This window comes from Pelophylax lessonae (genome assembly GCF_965119305.1).
Source record: "Pelophylax lessonae genome assembly, chromosome: 3".
Classification (NCBI taxonomy): domain Eukaryota; kingdom Metazoa; phylum Chordata; class Amphibia; order Anura; family Ranidae; genus Pelophylax; species Pelophylax lessonae.
This window is the reverse complement of record NC_138770.1, coordinates 228,019,212-228,038,923: the sequence shown is the minus strand read 5'-3', so window position 1 is coordinate 228,038,923 and position 19,712 is coordinate 228,019,212. Positions and strand designations below refer to the sequence as shown.

General features: G+C 42.4%; 1 protein-coding gene across 1 annotated transcript in view; it reads left to right on the top strand.

Moving 5' to 3' along the window:
* The first annotated feature begins 2,992 nt into the window (after nt 1-2,992).
* TRPC1 (transient receptor potential cation channel subfamily C member 1) overlaps nt 2,993-19,712 on the top strand; it is a 152,388-nt gene continuing 135,668 nt past the window's right edge. The window contains exon 1 of the mRNA XM_082251742.1: nt 2,993-3,379. Within this exon, the coding sequence (XP_082107868.1) occupies nt 3,253-3,379 (127 nt within the window). The 5' untranslated portion in view covers nt 2,993-3,252. The remainder of the gene's footprint in view (nt 3,380-19,712) is intronic.

Here is a 19,712-nt window from a genome sequence, read left to right as displayed (position 1 = left end):
GTATGTGTCTACTTTATTTGGCTTGTGGTTCCTTTACAGGGGACAACAGGAAACAGTTTGCAAGACGCAACATTTCTCACCCATGCAGGATGAGAAGTTCAGGAGTGTAAAGAGGGAAAACTGACTTGCAGTTTTTCCAGGATTATTACATACTGATCTGAGTCCAGGAATTCGGAGAGTGGCAAGATCTTTGGTGGGAAAGAGACTCAAACCTTGGACATGAAAGGGTTACCCCACCTTTGAAATAGAGCTAAAATGGGCAGAAAGCAGGCAGCATGTGTCCATGAGGTGTGGTGTGGAAAGGACACAGTTGTGAGAGGACTTCTAAGACAATACTGGGCTCCTGTGACTTTTCTGGACCCCTGGAGCAGGTGGGGACTTTAACACCCTATTGAGGGACAAGTGTATGCTGTAAGAAAGTGAGCTTGTTGCCTTGTTCTACTTGGGCAAAGAGCGGGTTTACTTTGAAGTCCCAGATACTGACCATGCTGACGTGGAAGTATGACAAGTAGTGGTAACTATTCTGTGTATTATTTGTGCATTTATAGTACATTAAATAAGAAGTAAAAATGATTATTGGCAGCTAAGAGTGAGCACTTGTAGACAGCACTTTGTGTGAGTGTGGGGAACAGTGATGATATCAGTAGGGCAATGAGTAGGTGCATGCTCCAATTCACAGTGACTGTGTGTGACTATAAAATAAAGGAAATATTCAAGGCTGTTTGAATATTGATGGTGCTGACTAGTGCCAAGAGAAAGTAACCTGTACCCAAACACACTGGAACAGATCACCACTTTGTTCTTGTAATGCCTTATACAAGGGTGTGTCACCAAATACAACTTTGTCTGAATAGCTATGGAAAAAAGGTGTGCAGGCACATGGGTGGTTGGGAGGGCATGCAAGACTGCACTATGGAAGGACAATAATATATATGTAAACTCAGTCTTTAATATATTGTACAAGAGCAGCTTTCATTAAAATAATATCTGGTGATCCTTGTATCCTTGCATTGTCACCCTGTCACTGTCATTTAACATCCATTTTGTGCAGCAGCTTTGCTTGTTTTAAGATCTAAAGCAACTTAAAGTAAACCTGTCACAAACTTTTGCATCTCAAATTAAGCCATTTGTTGAAAATTACATAAGATGAGGCTACTTTCAGTGAAAACCACATGGCAAAACAATTAGTGATACACCGATAAAGGGCTGAAATGATATTAAAGTTTTGGCCTTTTTTATAAAATCCACACCTGGTCCCACACCAATTAGTGATGCTACTCATAACATGAAATGACCAAGAGGGTACTCAGGAGGAGAGGTCTGGTAGTGCCAAGCGCACATTTTACAGAAAATATGAGATTTCTTTATAATTTCAGGGGCCATTTCTCTAGAATATTTTCTTTGCACAATTTTAACATTCAGTTACTAAACACATACCTAGCATATTTGAAACCCAGGGTGGATTATTTTTAACCCCCCCCCCCCCCCCGTCTCTATAAATCAAGATTACTTTTATCAGTTATGAATTTAGGTATACTAATAATTTTTAGAAAAAAACAGAGACAGTTAAAACTTTCCTAATCTATCATCTTTATCATCTTTAATCTGTGACAACACATTAACAGCAAATAAGGGTTTGATTTTCTAGTACTGGAGAGTACACAATCTGGTGCAGCTCTGCACAGAAATAAATCACAAACCAGGTTTTTTCTTAAAGTTTAATTGAACAAGCTGAAGTTAGAAGCTCATTGGCTACCATGCAAAGCTGCACCAGATTTTGCACTCTCCAGTTTTAGTAAATCAACCCCTTGCAGTCATGACAAATTTAGGCAACAAACAGGTACCTATGAAAATATGCGGGCAATAAATGGGCACTTGAGATAATGTGCAGATAACAAATGGGCTGTCATAGCCATATGTGAGGAACAAACCAACAATTGTGATAATTTGCAGGCCTAAAATGGACAACCATTACAATACATGGGCAACAAACGGGTAATCATGACAATATGCAGGCATCAACTGGACAATTGTACAAATTTGCAGTTGTGACAATATGAGGGCAAAAAATAGGTAAACATGGCAAGACATGGGCAACAAACTGGCAATCGTGTCAATTGCTGGACAACAAAGGTGTAATCAGCCAATATGCGGGCAAAAAATATAAAGTGGGGACAACAAACAGGCAATCGCTACAATTCGTGGGTAAAGTGACAACAGTGACAATACTTTGAGCCCAGTCAGTGGGGCAAAGTCATACGGTGCAATGTTCCCCACATAGAGAACGTGGTCAGTTTTTCCTTCACATTGGTGATGCACGTCTCCCTGCAGTTGACTGTATGAGAGGCATGGTGCACCCACTTTCCCGCCCTAGGTAACTCTTTTCAATTTTTCTTTATCATTTATTTGCATTAAACTGCTCAGGATTGTGACACATGTCTGCAGTTCAACAATGGTGCAACAGTGATAACTATACTAAATTGTTACTTCGCGTATCATTGTTTCTTCTAATGTGAGACAGTGATAATAACACCTACACCCAACAAGTCAGCACATTCTTAACAAAATAATTTGACTGAGTGTTAGTTAAACCGCTAAATGGTTGCACCCCTTGTAGCTAATAACACTTAATTCTCCACTGGAAGCATTACTCTGCATTGAATATAAGGCAATAAATATTTCAGTATGCAACACTAATGAATTCACTATACAAATGAGCACAGTGAAAAAGGGAGTGAAAAGGATGGCGGAGTTGCTTCTGCTAATAACAAAGACTATTTAGGTTACAGAATAGCACAGTCCCCAGCTCTCATTTGTGTAGTGGCTCAGAAGTGCAGGGCTTTAGGGGTTAATCCTGGAATGTCAGAGCAGATGCCCCAGTAATAATGTCTGGCAGAAACCTGTATTGTCCTGTGACAGCCATGCAAAGCAAGCTCCTGAGGGAAAGCAGTGCACATCCCTGACATTCTGCAGATAGGACCAATGAATACGTAGGCAAAAACCATGCAGGGGCCAATGAAAATCACTGTGCACTGACTGATAGAGAAGGAAAACAGCCAATGGTGCTGTGCATTACATCTGAGCATCACAGACCCTTTCCCAGCTGGCGATTGTCATGGGAAGGGAGTAGGAGGAATGAGATGTATCAGAGAACAGAAAACACAGATTAATAACAAGGGGCATCCTCACATCCTTTAACCCTTGAAGAAAATCACCGCCTGCAATAAGGTGACCGATGGGATTTCTTCTACCATGGCAGCTCTATACCAGAGCACTGACTCTTCTTCTCCAAATAAATTCTTGGCTTTAAAAGACGTAAGAGAAGTAAAGGAAGAAACCACTTTGGACGAGAAGCTCTTCTTGCTGGCCTGTGAAAAAGGTATGGATGCTAATCTATCTATCTATCTATCTATCTATCTATCTATCTATCTATCTATCTATCTATCTATCTATCTATCTATCTATCTATCTATCTATCTATCTATCTATCTATCTATCTATCTATCTATCTATCTATCTATCTATCTATCTATCTATCTATCTATCTATCTATCTATCTATCTATCCATCTATCCATCTATCTATAAAGAATAAACCTGTTGTTATATTAAGCAGCTGTTCAGGTTGTGGAAATACATTTTTTGTTCATATTTTGTATTTTTAAATCCCATAACCACTTAATATGTGATACCCGTCTAAATACATTTGCGTGACCGCTATAAATGATCTCTCTTATTACTTGAATGTGCAATTTTTTCTTTAACCTTACTTTGAGCACCATATCTTTTCTTTTCCTGCTTGATTTGATTGCTATTTATCCAAATATTCTAAAAGTGCAACTAACAGTTTACAAAAATGTTGTAAAAACACACAAGACCAACTTTACAAACATTACTTTCAAATATTTCAAATTGATTGTTATTCGCATCGCACACAGTGTCCAATAATTGTAAGCAAAACAAAAATCACTGCTGATGAAAATTGCATAGTGTATTATTAGTAATTATTATTATTATTAGTATTATTATTATACAGGATCAATATAGTGCCAACAGCTTGCGCAGCACTTTACAAAATACAGAGAGACAGTAGTGTTATAATACAATTTAGGAGTTGCTCGTGAGAGGTAAGAATTGTGTAGGGATGAGTTGTTCAAGAAATAAAACTCCACTTGTTAGGTATTATGAACAAAAATAAATATGTAGGGGCAGTAATGATAGAACCCCATTTATTGAATACAAATACACAGACTGGTGAATCTTAGATCCACAGTCAATATGACAGTATACAGTCAGTATACAGTACTTGTGTCGTTATGTCATTTTCATTTATAGTGATTATGCTAGTCATCATACCGTATGATGACTAGCATAATCACTATAAATGAAAATGACATAACGACACAAGTACTGTATACTGTCATATTGACTGTGGATCTAAGATTCACCAGTCTGTGTATTTGTATTCAATAAATGGGGTTCTATCATTACTGCACCTACATATTTATTTTTGTTCATAATTCTATAGAACCATGAATAACAATCCATGGAAAGAATTCACAGATAAACCTACTGCATACATTGTTGTGTTTTCTCAGACTTTCCCAAGTACCAGTTTCTGATCACTTACAATAAGTAAAAATATTAATTACTTGCCGACCGCGCTATAGCCAAACGATGACTACAGCGTGGCTGGCTAGTTCTGGGAGGCTGTCTTGTGCTTGCGCTTGCGATTCTTGCCCATCCCCTGTGGAGCGCATCCGGAAGTGTCTGTGATCAGCGCATCACGGATCGGAGTAAAGGGCCAATCACAGTGGCTCTTTACCACGTAATTGTTACATCCAATGACAGAGCAATCACTTTGTCAACAAACTGGCATCATGCCCTGTTCAGCTCTCCTCTCCTCACATCGATACAGCGTGTGCAGAGAGGACAGAGATGCTTTGCAGCAGTGTGAGTTTGCTTGATTTGGTGTGCCCTACAGTGCTCATCAGTGCCACTACAGTTCACTTCAGCACCACTACATTGCTCATCAGTGCCCTACAGTGCCACTACAGTGCTCATCAGTGTCTTATGGTGCCACTACAGTGCCCATCATTGCCATACGGTGCAATCAGTGCCGCTACAGTGCCCATCAGTGCCACTATAGTGCTTATTAGTGCCCTACAGTACCACTACAGCGCTCATCATTGCCTTACAGTGCCACTACAGTGCTCATCAGTGCCACTACAGAGCTCATCAGTGCCCTACAGTGCACATCAGTGCCCATCAGTGAGTGCTTATCAGTGCCATCAGTGCATATCAGTGCCCAACAATGCACATCAGTGACATCAGTGAGTGCTTATCAGTGCTCATTAGTGCCTTACAGTGCCATCAGTGCCATTAGTAAGTGCTCATCAGTGCCACAGAAGGGCTCATCAGTACCACTACAGTGCTCAAAAGTGCCACTACAGTGCCCTACTAGTGTTCTTCAGTGCCATTACAGTGTCACTAATGTTCCCGCATTAGTTCTCATCAGTACCCAATAGTACACATCAGTGAGTGTGAGTGAAGGTTTCCATTGTCCTGGTGCTCTAGGGCCTTCAAAAGTGTAGTATGTAGTCAAGCAATTAGAGGAGTCATTTATGTCTACCGTGCCACTACTATGCTCATCAGTGCCACTACCGTTACCGCATTAGTTCTCATCAGTACCCAATAGTACTCATCAGTGAGTGTGAGTGAGTTTTTCCATTGTCCTGGTGCTCCAGGGCCTTCAAAAGTGTAATATGTAGTCAAGCAATTAGAGGAGTCATTTATGTCTATGGTGCCACTACAGTGCTCCTCAGAGCCACTACAGAGCTTATCATTGCCGCTACAGAGCTCATCAGAGACCTACAGTGCACATCAGTGCCCTACAGTGCTATCAGTGCCTTGCAGTGCCCATCAGTGATTGCTTATCAGTGCCATCAGTGCCCTACAGTGCTATCAGTGCCCATCAGTGAGTGCTTATCAGTGCCATCAGTGCACATCAGTGCCATCAGTGAGTGATTATCAGTGCTAATCAGTGACCTACAGTGCCATCAGTGCCATACATTGCCATTAGTGAGTGCTCATCAGTGCCACTAAAGTGCTCATCAGTTCCACTACAGTGCTCATCAGTGCCCTACTAGTGTTCTTCAGTGCCACTACACTACTACTTTTTCATTTTCCTTCCACCTTTTCCAAAAACTTGTTAAAAAAATGACATGTTCAAATGACTCATAATGCTTCATAGAATGTACGTTGGGGTGTTTGCTTTCCAAAATGGGGTCATTGTGTTTCATTGTCCTGGTGCCCCAGGGCCTTCAAAAGTGTTATAGGTAGTCAATAAATTAGATGTGCAATTTACTGCATGTCCCTAGAAAACCTGAAGGTGCTACTTGCATGTTGGGTCTCTGTATGTGGCCAGGCTGTGTAAAATGTGTATCACACATGTGACATCATCATACTTGTGGGCGTTTCAATTTTCCTGGTGCTCCAGGGCCTTCAGAAGTGTAATAGGTAGCCATGAAATTAGATGAGTAAACAATGTCCCAAAACACCTGCATGTTGGGTCTCTCTTTTTGACTAGGCTGTGAAAAAGTCCCACACATGTGGTATCGCCATACTTAGGAAGAGTAGCAAAATGTGTTTTGGGGTGTAGTTGCAAGTATGCATATGCCATGTGACAGAAATAACCTGTTAACCTACCTGGCGGTATGATTCTCTCCGATTTTAGGTGCTGAAAGCGGTACAATTATTTTGCTTGTAATTCTTAAGGACGAATAGCCCAAACCAGCTATTTACATATTAATTTTTTTTACTGTGCCTTCTTCTTTATAACATCTCTGGTATGATAAATTTTGAAACACAAAATCAAAAATTATGATATAATAAATGACTATAAATAAGTTAAAGTTTTTATATATATATATGTACACACATTATATATATATATATATATATATATATATATATATATATATATATATATATATATATAAAGTACAGTAAAATTGCAGGAAAGGGCACTGGGGGTCAACCTAATATCATTTTATTTTGTAATGAAATCAGTGTGTTTTTTTTTTTACTTTTCAAATTTGCCGCCGATTCCACCCCCCTGTGAGTGTCACGTCGCAGGAGACGGAAGTCGGGGCTCACAAGCATCGGGCGGAAGATCCGGCCGCCGTATGCCAAAAGGACACATCGCTGGATCCCGGGGACAAGGTAAGTAACCTCTACAAGGATCCAGCGATGCACCCTGGTGGTACCCCGAGTGTGGCTCAGGGTTACCGCTTATGGCAGTGAAATCCCACCCCGAGCCACACTCGGGAATACCGCCAGGGAGGTTAATATGACAATTTTGTGAAAAAAACCCAGAAATCTTCATTTTGCAAAGAAGGTAGGAAAAATGTACAACTTCACAAAATTCACCATGTCTTTTACTATATACTACTTTCCAAAATGGGGAAATTTAGGGGGTATTTGTACTGTCCTGGCTTGTTAGGGTCTCAAGAAATAGATAGGTCGTCAGTACATCAGGTGTGATCAGGTGTGATCAGGTGTGATCAATTTTCAATTATTGACATCATAGCTTGCAGACTCTATAACCTTCACAAAGACCAAATAATATAAACTGATTTAGTTTATCAAAGATATGAAGCAGTATAACTTTTGCCCAAAATTTATAAAGAAGAATTACTAATTTGCAAAATTTATAACAGAAATGAAGAAAAATACATTTTCATTTTCGGTCATATTTTATTTATAGCTCCAAAAAAAAAAAAAAAAACAGTGGTGATTAAACACCACCAAAAGAAAGGACATAAGAGTTATATGGGTACAGTGTTGCATGACTGAGTAATTATCATTCAAAGTGTGAAAGCACTAAAAGCTAAATATTGGCCTGGTCAGGAAGGGGGAGGTGCCCTGTACGTAAGTGGTTAAAGTAGAACTCTAGACAAACAGCTAAAAACATGAATGAAATACATACAAGGGAGCTGTTTTACCCGCCAAAGGATTTGTAATTTTGTTATCAAGTTCTGAAAATGAATAGCCTGCCACCCAGACAGCCCTGTCTCACATGGGAGGACCTAATTTTTCTTTTCTGTGGTAAGGTTACACTTATGCAGGCCATACGTGGGTCAAATTCAAACTAATTTTCTTTTGAAAATCAAAAGTTTCGTGCATTTTGTGATTTGATAATGCCACCATTGATTTCAAAGTTCGACCAACCAAGCCTTCAATTTTACCTCATGCTGCTACAAAAAAGAATTTTCGTGCCCGGGAATCTTTTTTTTTTCTTTCCAGGAACTTTCTTTTCTTCCCGGGAATTTTCTTTTCTTGTGCTAATGTGCATTTCTTTTTCGATTATATTTCTCACACGATTCTCCCACCAGTGATTAGAAAATTATTATTTTTTCATAAAATTTCCAACATGTCCGATCACTCAAACTCGATGGCCACATGAAAATCGGTCATTTCTGTGGCCCACTTATGGTGCGAAATTCGAACAAAAACTCTTAACCACTTGCTGCCCGTCCACGGTCAAATGACAGCGGAGTGGTGTGGCTCTCGTTCTGGGACAGCGTCATATGACGGAGCCCCAGAACGGCCGCTCTCGCATGCCCGTGGGGGTGCGCAGCGCGGCGATTTTGGCTGTGCTGTGTTCCTAGGATACGGCTCGACCCCGATCTTGGTAAAGAGCCAATGACGTGGCTCTTTACCCATGTGATCAGCTGTGTCCAGTCACAGCTGGTCACATGTAAATGAGGAAGTGCCGTTTACCAGCTCTCCTCGCCTCACACTGTCAGAATGTGTGGCGAGGAGAGCCGATCAGCGGCTCCTCCTCAGGGGGAAGTCCAGGAAAGGTAATCAGGGCACTAATCATCAGTGCCCTGATTACAGTAAACTAAAATAGTGCCAAAAAAGTGCCCAAACAGTGCCTCAGTGACCTCTATCAGTGCTCATTAGTGATGCCAGTCAGTGCCCATCAGTTCCTGCTCATCTGTGCTGTCCATCAGTGCCTATCAGTGTCGCCTGTTAGTGCCCATCAGTGCAGTCCATCTGTGCCATCCGTCAGTGCCCATCAGTGCCACCCGTCAGTGCCCTTCAGTGCTGTCCACCAGTGCTGCCTAACAGTGCCCACCAGTGCCACCTATCAGTGCTCATCAGTGCCGCATATCAGTGCGGCATATTAGTGCCTCCTCATCAGTGCCCATAAGTGTCACCTCATCAGGGTAGCCTATTAGTGCCCATCAGTGCGGCCTCATCAGTGCACATCAGTGAAGGAGAAAAATGACTTATTTACAAGATTTACTGGCAGAAATTAATAAAAACTTTTTTTTTTCAAAATTTTCTGTCTTTTTTTCTTTTTTTCGTAAAAAATAAAAACCCCATTGGTGATTAACCACATCCCGCCCGCCCTATAGCAGAATGACGGTGGGAATGTGGTTGCATTATCTTGACCGGACGTCATATGACGGCGGCAGGATAATGCGCTCTGCGCGCCCCCCCGGGTGATCAGTGATGCGACTCCCTGACTCCCTGCATCTCCGATCTCGGTAAAGAGCCTACTGACGTAGGCTGTTTACCATGTGACCAGCCGTGTCCAATCATGGCTGGTCACATAGTAAACAGGAAGAGCCGTTGATCGGCTTTCCTCAGTACGTGCCTGACAGGCACGAGTAAAGGAGCGCCGACCGGCGGCTCCTCTGACAGGGGGGGGGGGGGGGGGGTCAGCACTGGTAATCAGATCATTGATTACCAGTGCAGACCCTCGGGGGGTGCCACTAGAACCACCAGGGATGCCCACCCATGACCCCAGGGATGCCCACCCATGACCCCAGGGATGCCCACTATGGCCACCAGGGATGGCAATCAGGGCTCAGGGAGCCCCCCATTGCCCTCCCCATCAGTGCTGCCCGCCAGTGCCCTCCCCATCAGTGCTGCCCACCAGTGCCCATCATCTCTATCTATCAGTGCCGCCCATCAGTGCCCATTAGTGCCGACCGTCAGTGCTGATCAGTGCCGCCTATCAGTGCCCACCAGTGCTGCCTATCAGTGCCCATCAGTGCCACATATCAGTGCCCATCAGTGCCACCTATCAATGCCCATCAATGCCGCCTATCAGTGCCCAGCAGTGCCGCCTATCAGTGCCCACCAATGCTGCATATCAGTGCTCCCTATCAGTGCCACATATCAGTGCCGCCTATCAGTGCCGCCTATCAGTGCCACCCATCACTGCCACCCATCAGTGCCACCCCATCAGTGCCTGTCAGTGCAGTCTCATCAGTGCTCATCAGTGCAGGAAAAAAACAATTTATTTACAAAATTGTATAACATAAACAAAAAAACTTTTTTTTTTTTTTTTCAAACTTTTCGGTCTTTTTTTATTTGTTTAGCAAAAAAGAAAAAACCTTGCGGTGATCAAATACCACCAAAAGAAAGCTCTATTTGTGGGGGGAAAATTACATAAATTTGGTTTAGGTACAGTGTTGCATGACTGCGCAATTGTCATTCAAAATGCAACAGTGCTAAAATGGGAAAATTGGCCTGGGCAGGAAGGGGGGGAAAGTGTCCGGTATTGAAATTGCTAAATACCACCAAAAGAAAGCTCTATTTGTTTGAAAAAAATGACAAAACTTTCATTTGTGTACAGCATTGCATGACCGCGCAATTGTACTTCAAAGTGTGACAGTGCTGAAAGCTGAAAATTGGCCTGGGCAGGAAGGGGCTGAAAGTGCCTGGTATTGAAGTGGTTAATTAAGATTTCCGAAAGACTATTCTTTTGAAATTTGAGCCATGTATGGCCAGCCTTCCAGGTCTTTTCCAGCCCCCACCTAGTGATTGGACAGTCAAAGGAGAATCAGCAGACTGATGAGCCCATGTCTCTGCTCTCTCCTCCTATGCTTCCTGGACTGCAAAAAGTAATTTACTCTTTGTGTTACTTCTCCCTCTCCCAGTCTGAACTCTGCAGTACAGGAACTGCAAGAGGCTGATACCTGAAATTCAGATACTGACACTGCTTGTATCAGCAAATCACATTTAATGACGTATTACTGATTACACATTTATTTGTGTTTTTTATATCTTCCTGAAGTTATAGCGAGAGGGTAAAAATAATATTGAGTCACTAGCATTTTCAAAAGGAGGTCGATCATGGCCATCAACCATCAGTGACAGCTCTCATATTACTTGCAGGAAAGGTTTACTTTAATGTGTAAAATGTAGTCAAGCTACACAGATACAAATGAGAAACCTGTTACGTAGGCATGTTTTCTGCCTGACATCATTTCACGTTTTCTTTTTTTTTTTATGATAAAATCTCACAAAATAAGGTACAGTAAACAAGCAAACCTCTCTCAGTACCAGCCCTGTATCTGTAATACTGCTAACAGACACTAGTCAATGGACAATCTGGCAGCTGCAGAGATACTGACATCAACACAGGCTAAATGCTGGCTGTTATCTGAGTACAAATCCCAAGGCTCTCCGGAAACCATGAAATGGATATGATTCTCAGCATTAAATGTTTAGTGTTTTTTGCTTTCTCTTTGGGTGAAAAAACAGAAAATCTAATAAAGATGAACATAAGTAAGCTGATTGAGAAGGCAGGTTAAGATGGCCTTACATGAAAAGATCAGGCCAAGCAACCCAGCTTGGGTTTGATCTGAGGCACCTATTCTTTAAAATGTACACTTTTCAAAAAAAGGAATGGGACACTTTTTAATCAGATTATAGCATCAAGTCAATCAAACTCTTGATCAGATAAGTAGCAGATGGGGTTGTTAATCTGTTTCAGCTGCTTTGGTGTTAATTAAAGTAAAAACAGATGCACTAGATGGGCAAGAATGAGACGACCTACAAAACAGGAATGGCTCTAAAGGTGGAAGCCACTGGCGTTTTTTTCCCCTACTCATCTTTTCTGACTGTTTTTCACTAGTTTTGCATTTGGCCAGGGTCAATGTCACTACTGGTGGCATGAGGCAATACCTGGACCCTACAGAGGTTGCATAGACAGTACAACTCCTCCAGGATGGCACATGAGTACAAATCCCAAGGCTCTCTGGAAACCATGAAATGGATATGATTCTCAGCATTAAATGTTTAGTGTTTTTTGCTTTCTCTTTGGGTGAAAAAACAGAAAATCGAATAAAGATGAACAAAAGTGAGCTGATTGAGAAGGCAGGTTAAGATGGCCTTACATGAAAAGATCAAGCCAAGCAACCCAGCTTGGGTTTGATCTAAGGCACCTATTCTTTAAAATGTAAACTTTTAAAAAAAAAGAATCGGACACTTTTTAATCAGATAATAGCATCAAGTCAATCAAACTCTTGATCAGTTAAGTAGCAGAAGGGGTTTGTGAATCTGTTTCAGCTGTTTTGGTTTTAATTAAATTAAAAACAGATGCACTAGATGGGCAAGAATGAGACAACCTCCAAAATAGGAATGGTTCTAAAGGTGGAAGCCACTGGAGTTTTTTCCCCCTACTCATCTTTTCTGACTGTTTTTCACTAGTTTTACATTTGGCTAGGGTCAATGTCACTACTGGTGGCATGAGGCAATACCTGGACCCTATAGAGGTTGCATAGACAGTACAACTCCTCCAGGATGGCACATCAATACGTGCCATTGCCAGAAGCTTTGCTGTGTCTCCCAGTACAGTCTCAAGAGCATGGAGGAGATTCCAGAAGACAGAGAGTTATTCTAGGAGAGCTGGACAGGGCCTTAGAAGGTCATTAACCACTTAAGCCCCCGAAGGATTTGGCTGCTAAACGACCAGAGGGTATTTTGCGATTCGGCACTGCGTGACTTTAACGGACAATTGCGCGGTCGTGCGACGCTGTACCTAAACGAATTTGGCGTCCTTTTTTTCCCACAAACAGAGCTTTCTTTTGGCGGTATTTGATCACCTGTGCGATTTTTTGATCACGCGCTATAAACAAAAAAAGAGCGTAAATTTTGCAAAAATAGCAATATTTTTCCCTTTTTTTATATGAAATTCCCCCAAAAAAAAATGTAAAAATCAAAATTTTTTAATATTTTCGGCCAATTTGTTTTATGCTACCTATGTTTGGTAAAAAAAATCGCAAAAAGCGTATTTTGATTGGTTTGCGCAAAAGTTATTGCGTTTACTAACAAAGGGAAAGATTTTTGTCATTTTTGTTGTTTTTTTTTTTAACGCGTAATGGCGGCGATCTGCGATTTTTTTTGCGGTACTGCGACATTGCGGCGGACAGATTGGACCCTTGACTGACATTTTTGACACTTTTGGGGTTACCAGTGACATTTCTACAGTAATCAGTGCTATATATATGCACTGTTACTGTAAAAATACACTGGTAGTGAAGGGGTTAACTTTATTTGAGAGGGAGGGGCTGTGTGTGTCCCTAGGGGCGTGATTCTAACTGTGATTGGCTGTGGCTTCAACTGTATGCAGAGTGATCAATGGATCTACATAGTAGATCCATGTGATCATCTCTCATACAGAGAGGAGAATGACAGGCAGCTTGTTTACACAAGCTGCCTGACTTTCTCCCTCTCCCCCGCCGATCGCAGAGTGACCGGCGGCGATCGGGTCCGCCGGTCACACGCGCGGGGGGGTCCGTGACCACGCGGGAGCGGGAGCGCGCCTCCGGCGGCGCGCGCTCGCTCCCTAAACCCTCACAGGCGAGAGACGTAGACCTACGTCACTTTGCCTGTGAGGGGCTGACCGCCGCCGTAGATAGTCGTGCGGCGGTCGGCAAGTGGTTAATCCATCAGCAGGACCTGTATCTGCTCCTTTGCGCAAGAAGGAACAGGATGAGCACTGCCAGAGCTCTACAAAATTACATCCAGCAGGCCACTGTGTGAATGTCTCCAACCAAACAATCAGAAACAGACTTCATCAGGGTGGCCTGAGAACCCTGTGTCCCCAGTGGGCCCTGTGCTCACTGCCTGGCACCATAGTGCCATTGAACACAACAATTGGCAGGTCCGCCACTGACACCCTGTGCTTTTCATAGATGAGAGCAGGTTCACCCTGAGCACATGTAACAGACAAGAAAGGGTCTGGAAAAGCTGTAGAGAACGTTATGCTGCCTGTAACATCATTTAGCAGGACCGGTTTGGTGGTGTGTCAGTGATGGTCTGGGGAGGCATATCCATGAAGGGTTGCACAGACCTCTACAGGCTAGACAATGGCACCCTGACTGCCATTAGGTATCAGGATGAAATCCTTCGACCCATTATCAGACCCTACACTGGTGCAGTGGGTCCTGGATTCCTCCTGGTGTATGACAACGTCCGGCCCCATGTGGTGAGAGTATGCAGCCAGTTCCTGGAGGATAAAAAAATTGATACAAATGAATGGCCTCCATGCTTGCCTGACCTAAATCCAATAGAACACCTCTGGAACATTATGTTTCGGTCCATCCGACGCCGCCAGGTTGCACTTTAGTCTGTTTAGGAACTCAGTAATGCCCTGGTCCAGATCTGGAAGGAAATACCTCGGGACACCATTCATCGTCTCATTAGGAGCATGCTCCGATGTTATCAGGCATGCATACAAACTACTGAGTACCATTTTGAGTTGCTGCAATTAAATTATAGTAAAATGGACTCACCTGTTGCATAATTTTTTCACTATGATTTTCGGGGTGTGTTTCAATTAAGCCCTCTGTAGGTTGTTAATTTTCATTTCCATCAAACGATGTGGCATCCTTTTGTTCATAATACATTACCCAGTCCATATCAGTATAGATATCCAGCATGATATTTTTCCCCATTGAGATCTGATGTGTTTTCAAAGAGTTCCTTTAATTTAATTTTTTGAGCAATGTATTTGTAACAGAATAGGTAATCTATTACATAAGCCAAATGATCAGATATAAAGTAACTGTAACTTGCACTAGACAAAGTTAGAATCAATAATGCAAAATAAATCCAGGATGGCAACAAGCATGCATAATGAATACAAGATAGGTTATGAAAGTTGCACAAACATGGACTCCTCACAGCAATTTCTCCATCATAGTAACATGGCTGCATAGTTTCTATATGTTTCTATAAGTTTATTTAACTACAGAGAGCCAAGATGAGAATAGCTACTTCAGTGATCAGTTCAGAGCATGAGCATCTTCTTGTGATTACCCTCATAAACAATGTTCTTCTCAGTGAAGTCCAGTGTAACTCTGGTAGCACAAGTAAGTAGCTGGAGGGATCCAAGGGCTGAGGACACAATAGGGGGAGGGCACCCTGCAGTAGCTGGGTCATTTGAAGAAGCTGTGTTCTATTGGGCTCATGTTTGGTTGCCCGCGTCCTAGTTCTGACAGTGGAGGGACACTCACCTGGCTGCAGAACACCTGCCCAGCTACCTAAGCCTCATCAGGTATGGCCTTTCTGAGCTGCTAAAGGAAAAATGAGAGACTTATCTTCCCTGGATGCCCAGGGAACTGTGGTAAAAGGAGTTAAAAGGCCTTTTACCTGCATCTGGTGATTAAATTGGCAATCCATTAAATATCTAAAGCCATAACTTTTTTTGCTAGTTTTGGATAGGTTAGGAAAGAATAAGAGCCCCTGTTCGGTTTTACCCTATTGCATTATGCCCAGCAGGAAGAGTATCCATTATTTTCATCCATGTGACGATAGTTGATAGTCAGTAGATAGTCAGGGCAAATCTTCTAATGGGGACACCTGTTCCAGTGACAACTGTCTAAGAGTTTTTTTTCTCACTTTCTATTGTTTTTCCAGGACGTAAGAGGGAATTTCACCACCTGAACACAGACAAAAAAAGATATACAATACATTAACAGAAGTGGCTAACAATGCTTAAGACATTATCTTATTGATGTGGTTGTTTTGGAGGTACTTTTGGATTTTGTTAAACGTGACAAAAAAAAAAGTCCATCTATGTGTATATACAGTAAGTCCATATAAAGTGGAAGTGGAACTTTAGGCAAAACCTAACTAACGCTAAACCTTCTCTCTGCACATTCTAAACCTAATCTATCTAACCCTGTAAAGCAAAATAAAGTTAAACTTACTTATTCTGCAGCCGATCCGGTCCGGTACCAGCATCAGCTGTCAGCGGCAGCTTCAGTGTGAAGGCGAGTGCAGGAGAGGCATCCAACAACGGAAGCCCCATAGTAAGTCCTCTCCTACACATAGCTACACCACAGAATAGGCAAGTACATCGATTTTTGCTTTACACGGTTAGATAGATTAGGTTTAGAATGTGGCAGAGAGCAGGTTTAGAGTTAGTTTTTGCCTGGACTTACACTTTAGGGAAAGGTATGATTTAAAATACACTGGGCTGCACTTGTTTGACAAAAAAATGTATAATTGTGTAGCACTGCCCCCTTAAGGACTGCTGGATTGTCACACTTTCGGGTCCCCCTGGGTTACCGTTAGCAACTTTGACATTCACAGTTTATCACTTTACTTCTTGGCTCAGTCAATAATTGGTCCAGGGGTATATAGTTGTTTTGTGTTTTATTTATAAGTTAGGGATGGGAGAAGGGAATAGTGGGATACTCCAGATTAACTATGCACAAGATGTTGGAGGACATCTATCTCTTGATACTGCCAGGCTGTTGATCCACCTTGTCACCTAGGTGGATTTAGGGTTAAGTCTCTTTTCGGATGACTTGATGAACTAAAGTTATCTTCAGGACACTCTCCTAGTATCCTCTTTCTTGACCACTGACACCCGTCCACTGACTATCCTACTTCGGGGTGGCCCGCCTCAAGTCAGGCCCCTTGACATGATCCTCTGTACTCACGATACAGTCAGCTTTCCTGGACCTCTGGGTTCAGCTCCATTCCTCTGGCCCTTTGGACGACCTCCTGATGCCACGTGCAACTGCTACAGAGGAGGAGGCAGCCGTCACCCTTCCTTTCGGGACTCTGCTCACCAGCCAAAGACCCCGCAGCACACGTGCTTCTGGCTTTTATACAGTATCCCAGAATGCACCAAGACAGCCTGTCTCTGCCAATGACCAGGACTGTATCAAAGCCTATGTATCCATTGGTCAGGTTTCCTCCTACTGTCCAACATGCCTCCCTATTGGACCAGTGTGAAACACTCTCTAGACTCAATGAATCACACACTGAGCACACTGAGCAGACTTCACTAACAGATCCTGCTCCCTGCTAGACAGAAAGCAATATATATTTGCCTGCTGCTTCTCCGATTGGTAGACAGAGCCAAAAACTATACTCTCTCACTAGTACCTACCTAAGAGGGTGATAAAATTGTTTATCATATTTATTGTTTTTTTATTTACTTATTTCAGGTTCTTATATAGCGCTGTCAATTTATGCAGCGCTTTACACATATATTGCACATTCACATCAGTCCCTGCCCTCAAGGAGCTTACAACCTAAGGTCCCTAACTCACATTCATACATACATTGTAGGGCCAATTTTATACAGGATCTAATTAACCTACCAGCATGTCTTTGGAGTGTGGGAGGAAACCAGAGTACCCGGAGGAAACCCACGCAGGCACAGGGAGAACATGCAAACTCCAGGCAGGCAGTGTCAGGATTCGAACCAGCGACCCTCTTGCTGCTAGGTGAAAGTGCTAACCACTACACCACTGTGCCTACATTTATGTTAAGTATGGTATTATAGGCAAATGAAAACAAAGTTCACAGCGTCACCAATAATATTTGAATTTAACAACTAAAAACTATAGTGTGGAGCAAAACTACAAACTGCTGCTGCTCCGATTTTGATCAATTATCAAAAAACCTTAGTGTTTATAGCACCAGCCATTAACTTTGGTGAGTTAATTTAGTTTGTTCGGTGATGGATCACACACAGCAGAGTGCCACACAGCATTTGGAATACAGCTTTTTTGAGCAAGAGTCAGCAGACTTTGCTTGGGACTTTTTTTTCTCACTTTCATAACTGTGGATTATGTTTGGCTTTTCATTGCATTCATTTTTTAAAATATTTTTATTACCTATTTATTGTAAGTCACATTGTATGATTTTGTATTGCACCAGCACTTTATATTTTTTGCCCATGTTGTACAGTACATATATTTGGATTACAATATTAAAGCAGAGTTTCAGTCCCCCTAATAGTTTTTTTTTTTTTTTAAGCACTCCTCCATACTTGTTTAAACATATCTAGCAACATTTTGAACATGTCCTTTGTGTAGTACCTGTAGTTTGTGTTTGAAGACTAACCAAATCTCGGAAGCAGGCAGGTTCCATGTTATCTATGGGCATCTGAAGCCCTCTTCTCTTGATTTCCGGGATTCGGTGCAACTGGCTCTCCAGCATGCACCTCCCAATCTCGCGCCTGTGCACTGAGTGGCTCTCTCTCTTCCCGACAGGTTGCCAAAGCAATGGCAGCAATGGTGGAAGTTTCCACCCCATTGCTATAGCAACCTGTTAATCATGACATTCCAATACTCCCGTTCGCAAAATTTCAGGTCTGGAAATAACGCGAGATTTCGTCACTAGGCAATTCGCAAGGACTCCTGGGATACATGACGCCGCTATCCCAGGAGCCCTTGCAAATCGCCTAGTGATGGAATTGCCTAGGCGGCCACAACCAAAAGTGCTGCAGAAGAAAAGTTAAAAAAGGTATATACAATAAAAAAAATAATTGCTATTTATTACAGCATTCAGGGTAGGCATGAGAGTAACTGGACCTTCATAAAAATGGGTGGAACTCCGCTTTAACCGCTTGCCGACCGCCGCACGACTATTTACGTCGGCATTCAGCCCCTCACAGGCAAAACGACGTAGGGCTACGTCGCTAGCCTGTGAGGCTCTAGGGAGCGAGCGCGCGCTGCCGGAGGCGCGCTCCCCCGCGGTCACGGACCCCCCCCGCGCGTGTGCCCGGCGGACCCGATGTCCGCCGGGCACTCGCGATCATCCGTTACACCGGAAGAAAGGCAGGCGGCTAATGTAAACAAAGCCGCCTGTCATTCTTCCCTGTGTAAGAATGGAGATCAGACGGTTCTACTATGTAGGACCGTTGATCTCTGTTCTTACACTAGTAGCCACAGCCAAACACGCCCCTAGGACACACTTAACCCCTCCCTCTCCAATACAGTTAACTCCTTCACTGCCAGTGTAATTTTACAGTAACAGTGCATATGTATAGCACTGATTACTGTAGTAATGTCACTGGTAACCCCAAAAGTGTCAAAAATATCAGTCAAGGGTCCGATCTGTCCGCCGCAATGTCGCAGTCCTGCAAAAAAAATCGCAGATCGACGCCATTACTCGTTAAAAAAAAACAACAAAAATTACAAAAATCTTTCCCTTTGTTAGTAAACGCGATAACTTTTGCGCAAACCAATCAAAATACGCTTTTTGCGATTTTTTTTACCAAACATATGTAGCATAAAACAAATTGGCCGAAAATGTTAAAAAATTTTGATTTTTACATTTTTTTGGGGGGGAATTTCATATAAAAAAATGTGAAAAATATTATTTTTGCAAAATTGTCACTCTTTTTTTGTTTATAGCGCATGATCAAAAAATCGCACAGGTGATCAAATACCACCAAAAGAAAGCTCAGTTTGTGGGAAAAAAAGGACGTCAAATTCGTTTAGGTACAGTGACGCACGACCGCGCAATTGTCTGTTAAAGTCACGCAGTGCCGAATCGCCAAATAGGCCCTGGTCAGGAAGGGGGTAAAATCTTCCAGGGCTTAAGTGGTTAACTTCAGCAATTTGAATTTGTGTAGGTATGCTTTCTGACACAGAT